This window comes from Micropterus dolomieu, linkage group LG07, assembly GCF_021292245.1.
Source record: "Micropterus dolomieu isolate WLL.071019.BEF.003 ecotype Adirondacks linkage group LG07, ASM2129224v1, whole genome shotgun sequence".
NCBI lineage: Eukaryota > Metazoa > Chordata > Actinopteri > Centrarchiformes > Centrarchidae > Micropterus > Micropterus dolomieu.
Window position 1 is genome coordinate 23,524,311 of NC_060156.1, and position 7,186 is coordinate 23,531,496.

The 7,186-nt window shown below is 37.0% G+C and overlaps 2 protein-coding genes across 3 annotated transcripts in view; one reads left to right on the forward strand and one right to left on the reverse strand.

Annotated features, from left to right (window-relative positions):
• The window catches only part of wdr3 (WD repeat domain 3), a 25,986-nt gene extending 24,190 nt beyond the window's left edge, over positions 1-1,796 (reverse strand). Inside the window, exons 1-2 of the mRNA XM_046053383.1 lie at positions 1,646-1,796; positions 1,475-1,555 (exon numbers count right to left, since the gene is read on the reverse strand). The gene's annotated coding sequence lies outside the window, so the exon portion shown is untranslated. The remainder of the gene's footprint in view (positions 1-1,474; positions 1,556-1,645) is intronic.
• A 1,114-nt stretch (positions 1,797-2,910) lies between these two features.
• The window catches only part of gdap2 (ganglioside induced differentiation associated protein 2), a 54,881-nt gene continuing 50,605 nt past the window's right edge, over positions 2,911-7,186 (forward strand). Inside the window, exons 1-2 of one of the 2 annotated variants that reach the window (XM_046053384.1) lie at positions 2,911-3,148; positions 4,403-4,623. In XM_046053384.1, coding sequence (XP_045909340.1) covers positions 4,442-4,623 — 182 coding nt within the window. In that variant the 5' untranslated portion in view covers positions 2,911-3,148; positions 4,403-4,441. The remainder of the gene's footprint in view (positions 3,149-4,402; positions 4,624-7,186) is intronic. The other variant, XM_046053385.1, reaches the window with a different exon arrangement.

Consider the following 7,186-nt stretch of genomic DNA (forward strand, 5'->3'; position numbering starts at 1 on the left):
TGGGCAGCTACTTATCCTACCCACCTTAAGAAATTATTAGTTATACAGAAAAAATATCTCAGATTTATTTCACATTCAAATAGATACGCTCCTTCGGCCCCTCTTTATAATAAATTTAAAGTTCTCCCTATTGATAAGGTAAATATTTATCAAATATGTTTACTTATGCATAAGTTTATATATAGGAAACAAGATCTACCAGATTCTTTCCAGAATTTGTTTATTCCTATCTCACATGTTCATTCATTTCACACTAGACATAGCAATAATAACTTAGTCTTACCAATCACACGAACTACAAGACATCAATTTAATATTTCTTTTAGAGGTCCTAAGCTCTGGAGTGACTTAAGTCCATCGTTGCGATCAATGTCCTCTTATTCAGCTTTTAAAAAGCATTTGAAGAGTTTACTACTGCTAGCTTGATGCCTTTATGTAGTTTTTTTTTTCTTTTTTTCCTAAGTATTGTTGGTTTGTATTGAATTGCTTTCTATCGCTTGTTGTTTATTTTTATTTTCATTTTTTTTTTTCTTGTGTGTTCTGTTTTTTGTTGTTGTTTTTTTTTCTTCTACTTTGATGCTTAGTCTGCATATCTCGTGACTTAATATGGGAAAAGGAGTGGAACTCTGTACAAGCCTAGTCTGGCTTCGTTCCCTCCTTGCATTGTTCTGGACTTGTACCAAACGTGCTAAACAAATAAACTAAACTAAACTAAACTTAAAGGGGTTTAGATCAAACACAGCAGCAGACCAAAAGTACACAAACGTATCCACATTCTATCTGCCATAAATTGCATATATAGCAATTGCAAATGTCACCTATCAGATTTCTTAACATATATCTCATAGCTTCCACATGTTAATTAGGCGATGACAAATTTGCTGCACAGCATATACGCATGAAATATTAGATTCGTGACTGACCTGATATATGACAATATTAAAGTGTCAAAATATACAGTATATTACATTGCAACGATTTATAATGTGTCTGGTGGTCCAGAGTGAGCTTAGACAGTGTTTCGTTGGTACTTTAAAGTTGGCTCTTTATTATTACTAAAGTTAAAGGTGTATGCTGGTTTTCTGTAGCTAATATTTGTATATCCCGCTTTTAAATAACCGATTATTAACCTAGGCTTACTGTTTGACATTACTTTTCTAGCTAGGTGTAGCACGCTAGTCTACATAGTCAGAGGAGCGTTTGTTTTGGCACGATGGCATGCCCGCGTGGTCGGGGTTTAGAGCTTCAGGCCCATGAATTAACCCAAAACTCTAAACCCCGCCCGCCCACTAACCGCTGTACAATGAATCGAGTACACCGGTTGTTCCTGAACACACGTGGTGAACGTTTCTGGGTATGTGTAGCTCTTAAAATCTAATATACAATAGATTTATGTCGGGATATATTTTACATTAAGTTGACATTTCTTTCTTCAACGCATCACTAAAATGTTTTGTTTAGTTTCTCCGCTTACCTCTGAAACGCGGCTGCTTGCTACACTTCTGTTGTGTTCCCTGCGCTGCTGTTTCAGTCACGACCAGTCGATCACACATCGCTGCAAGACAGTCAAAAGAGACGATTTTTTTTCTCATTATGCACCACTAGTGTGTCCTTAAAAAATATAATATACTAACTGTATACTAACAGCAAAAGCGCTCAATGGCAGTGAAGGACAGCTTGTGCGGTGAGAAACAGTTTTTTTGCTTGATCGTTTTTTTTTCTGTTGCTTATGTCTGCCCTTCCAGAGAATACACAACAAACGTGACCATGGACAGGCTTTTATTTTTATTTAGCTGTGTCAGTTCTTAGAAAATTAATATTGAAATAATACTGATATTTTGTTTATTTTATCATATTTGGTTCACTGTCAGTGGGGTTTGCAGCTTCTCGTAGGTCCTCAAACAACCACAGCGGAAGTGTTTGTCACATTAGTCAGCTGATTAGGGAACTGAAGAACAAATGCGTCAATGTGAATAGAAATAATAGCAACAGTACCGGAAATGTACTCTTACTGGCTATACAAAATAAACCCGTGTCACATTTTGATGTCTTCTCAATGGGGAAATTGCAGGGCAAAAAAAGCATATTAATAAACATACCCACAATCTCGGGTAAATGAAAGTTACCATATAAATCATGCCATAATGTACAATTCCTTTGTGGGAGAAGGTACCTGTCTTTGCAGTACAACAGTTTGTTATCATTGTATAATCTAAACCTTGAAACATCCAGCACACACACAGAAAGAATGTAGAATTTGAAGAAACCTTGTATCCAAATTAACAGTTTCTGGATATTCATAGATAGTTGGATAGACTTTTGTTTGTAGGGACGAAAAAGCAGAGGTAATTTTAAGAATCTCTAATTAAATAATTCAATCTTTTGTGGAAATGCATCAGACAGAAATTATTTTTAAAAGCAGATACTTTTTTGTATGGATTAAATGTGAGGAGGAGTTTTTTAATAACTTTCCAAATTTAAGGTCTACATCCTTTTCTAGCCATTGTGAGTCATTCATCCATCAACTCACTCATATATTTTATGTCATTAAACAACAGATTACTCACTTTATCTTTCCCATGGATCACACACTGGGACACATTGTCTTTTTTATTCCAAAGCACTGTCCCTACACAGTTCAATATGAAGAACAGCTCTAATATGACAATAATCTATCATTTAACATATGATTAAAATATGGAAATATTACAGAATCTGATACATGTGAAGATGAAGTATAGTGTAGAAAATTAAAATGTGCTTGTGTTTCTATAAAGGTATATAAGTGTCTCAACAAACCCATAAAAATGAGAAATAGAAGGAGAGAAATAAAATTTGTTTTAAAAAAAAGAAATTAGAGTTTTATTGTGAAAGTCATAATTGGATGTTGCCGTGTTTACCGTAGCTACCTTGACGTTAGAGCACTAGGTACCTAGCATACAGGCTAAATCTGTAAACCTAGTTATTTGGCACTTTTAAACTTAATTTTTGACTGCTTTTGCGATTACTTTGCACGCTAGTATGATAATTCAGACGGACGATAATATTTCTTGAGTCTGTGAATTGTTGTGTCAAGATTAATTGATTTTTTAAAGATATTTTTTTGGCGTGGACATCACCTCTGCTTGGAGGAAATACAGCTGGCTAGGTGGGTAACTGCTGATTTTGTGTGTTGAGAGAGATCAAAACACAGTCCTCATCGATATATAAGGAAAATATTACTCTTGGGGATTGTCATAAATATGTTTAACAAGACAAAGGAGTTCAGATATCAGGTGGAAATGCATTTTTTTGACAGTGGCACGATTGTTTCTTGTGACCAATGCTCTTTACTTTCTCACTACGATCCTGTGTTTTGGTTAATTTAATGATATGCAGCTGTCCAGAGCTCTGTCTTTCACTAATAGCATAGTGGTGGAGAAATCATGATAATGTCGTATACATTTCATGAAAGCGTGGTATTTCACTTGGGTCACTGGCAGTACATCCTCACATATAAGAAGCTGCATATGAGAAACTTTTTTTCCTTGCTTGATTTAAACAATTAATAGATTCTCAGAAGTTCAAGTTAGAATAATATAACAAGGAGAAAAGCAGTATTTTATCTCCTTTTATAACGTTATTACATGCACGGTTCTTTGTTATTTTGCAGCTCGAAAACAGTACAGGTTTATGTGACAAAACAAGCAATCTGAAGATGTCCTTTTGGACTCTGGGAACTTTTTTTCTGGAATCTTATAGACAACATTTCATAGACCGACATAGACCAGCCCTAGGACAATCCACACTTACAAAACACCTGCAGGGTACATTGCCATCAGAGTGTAGTTTTTTATTGGCATCTTTATTATTTAAGGTGCCTTTTTTTCTTGTCCCGTGGATGCCTGCCCAAATTTAAGAATAGCATCATATTGAGATGTTTTCCAGCAATCGCAATGCTTCAGCTCATCTCAAATAAGTGAAGTAGAAATAAACAGTTGTGGGAAAAGGAGGTGAACTCCTCTTTGCTATATGTAACTGGAATAACGGAACATTTAAGTGAAGCGGGCATTGTTTCTGTTGGGCCTACCTTGTACCCTGTATCAAATTATAGAGCTTAAAACTATTAGTTACCTGATACCTGTAATTGTTATCTATTTCTTAATTTCTTTGTAGTTTGGACTTGTGGTAAAGGATTTTTGGGAAATTAGACTGGGCATTTTTTAAAATATTTTTTCTGATATTTTATTGATTAGTGCTTTTTTATTGCTGTATCCTGGGAGTAACTTCCATCACAGCAGAGGTGATCAGAACTGACTGATATTAAAGCCCTTTGAGGCAGATTTCAGATTTTTCATTTTATAAATAAAATTTACTTGATATGTAATGTTATAATCCAAGTTTCTCTCTACCCTGCCTGCAGCGCAGCTGCTTGGAGATCCAGCGTGTTGTGCCAGCGGAGATGGATCCTCTGGGTGCTCGCTCCAACTTCGTGGACATCCAAACTCTCCCGACGTGGCAGCAGCAGCTGGGGGAGGATGTTGAGGCCACAACGCTGGACCAGGACGACAGCTTGTTCAGCCTGCAGACCTTCCCCTCGCCCTTCCCCTTCAGGCCAGACATCAACCGCAAGATCATCCTCTTGTGAGTCACCCATGTATTTCTTCACATTGTTGCTGTTGGGCGAAAATGCCCGTGTCAGCTTTTTCAGGATCTCACAGTGTCAGACTCAAGTTTTAGGGGAACTGGTTTGCATTTTTGAGTTCGCCTCCTACGTTTGGAAAGGGCTTTATAGAGGTGAAAAGCACAGTAGTAAGATTTTCTCCACCAGTAGAGGATCATCTAAGCTTTTAAATGAAGACACAACATCAGAATAACCAAAACTTCAACAGGTCGAAACATCTGTATTGCATATACATGCACACAATGTAAAACAATCTGATACGATGATGTTCCTTTCTCAACTGTGGAAAAATAGGTCTCTGCATATTTAAGAAAAGTATTCAACCATATGTCGTTAAAAAGGCTTAATTTTTCCCAATAGTTCTGTTGTGGTGGGTTACTCTGCTGAGAAAAAATTTGTAGAGTTTTGTGGAAAGTTTTGTTTGTTCAGAGGCTTGCACAATACTTTGGATCATCACTACAATTCTTCTAACTTTGGCATTTTCAACTAATTGAAATGCTTTTTTGTTTAACTCTATCCTCCATCTTGTGGAGTCATGAGATCCTATAACACAAGAGGTGAAGTGACTTCAGTCCTATTGGCCTTTCACTGATATCATCAGAATTAAACCCTTGCAGTTCACACTCGTCAAACGATCATACACTACACTTCTTTACCATGTGAATTTAATGTGTGAACAAACGAATCACCAGAAAATTAGATTTGCACCCGTCGCACTCCTCATTTGTGTGTGTGACGTAGCCTATCACAGAGAATAGTGAGCATTGTTGGTTTTGGATAGAAATGAAGATCTTTCCAAACTAAATCTCCACTCGTGTTTACCCGAGCTTTTATTTGTTTTCCTGGGATCAGACATCCCATCCAGCTGCCGAGTTGAGTCGGAAGAGTTACACATGCTGCAAAATTTCTCGTGGATAGTTGTGACAGGAAAAACCATGAAAGTGTAACTTTTGAACTTGAAATTGCTGTGGATCGAAGCGGCTTGTCAAACTTCTGGTGACTGAAACACGATTCAGTGAAGAGCTTCTTTTTTTTTTTTTTTCCTTGAGCCAAGAACGTCTTTGATGAAGCCATAAATCCTCTTTTCATTTAGCATAGAATTAGATTTTTCACTAACTGAAGAGCCCTGCACTTGTTGTGTAGACAAATACATACATCAGGTTTTCAGTAGTTCTTTTTATTTCAGTCTTAAAGTCAAATGTTTACAGAATTAGTCTCATGTTGGGGTCATGCTCTTAAATAAATCTTTACTTTGATTAGAAAAACATTTTCAGTCCGTTTAAAGTTCTTTTGTTGGCCTATGAAATGTTGGCTGATTGTATCAGTGCAGTGAGTTCCTTTTTTGAATCATTTCTTTGTATTTTTTTTAACTTGAATCATGCGCTTCCACTGAACTGTTTAGACAAGATTCATTTACTTACTTCGAGCCAGATTGGTCATTATTGATTCACTGTTCAGACTGAATTTGTGTAATGTTTTTTTTTTTTTTTCAAGTACGCTCAATAGAATACAAATAAATTCAGAGCAGCCTCATGCTTAAACATTTGATCTCATCATTACACTATACGTTTTGCCCCTTGTACTCTTCAAGCAATATTCACACTGCAGCACCAAAATCTCCCAAATCCTGGTATTCATTCAGCCTACATGCAATGTGCATGGAAGCTTGAGGTTGATTTTGTCAGTTTTGATATGAATAGGAATATTGTGATTACACCATTCACCAGAGACAAGCTTATTTTCACAGTTTGCTGCAAAGTAAAGACACAGACACAAAAGGGATAGTGTTTGTTTGTATCAGATGGGAGTTACATCTTAGAAAATACAGGAGCAGTAATAAATACTGATCAGGTGTTAGTAGCAGTTTTGTGTGTGTGTGTGTGTCCAAGTGTTCACTGGGACCAGTCCAGAGTCCGGATCACCTCTTAAATCCTCTTTGTGTAGGAACACATGACCATCCGGTGGCCAGCTTGGCAGCAGTTTCACAGTAAGAGCCTTGTTGTTGTAGCAGCCCTCCCCTGCTCAGCCATCAGGAGCGAGCACATTCCTGCTGCACCAACACGACCAAAGCTCCAAGAAGAACTGACCCTCAGGCAGTGCTACCTTTTGGCTTGTGGCCACTTCGTCACACCATAGATATATTTCCTCTTATAACCTTGTTAGATTGTTGCATTTTATTACATATTAGAAGGGACAAACTATTATTATACAAATATACTTTTACCTATATAAACTTTTTTTCTTTCCTGTCCTGGTAAGCATTTTACTACTCCTCATATTAACCTTGCAACTGGTGGAGGGGTCCTGACCCCCAGGTTGCGAACAATTTACCCAGTGGATGATGGTAGAAATCTGAAACAGGATTGAGATCTCATAGTTTCCATAGAACCTAAAAATAATGTTTCAGGCACGGCATGCATTTACTTAAATGTGAGTTGGAGTATGTGTCTTCATTACAAGATGAAATTAAACGATTGGAAATATTAGAGGCTGTTGTTGTCTTCAGGAAAACACATGCCCACC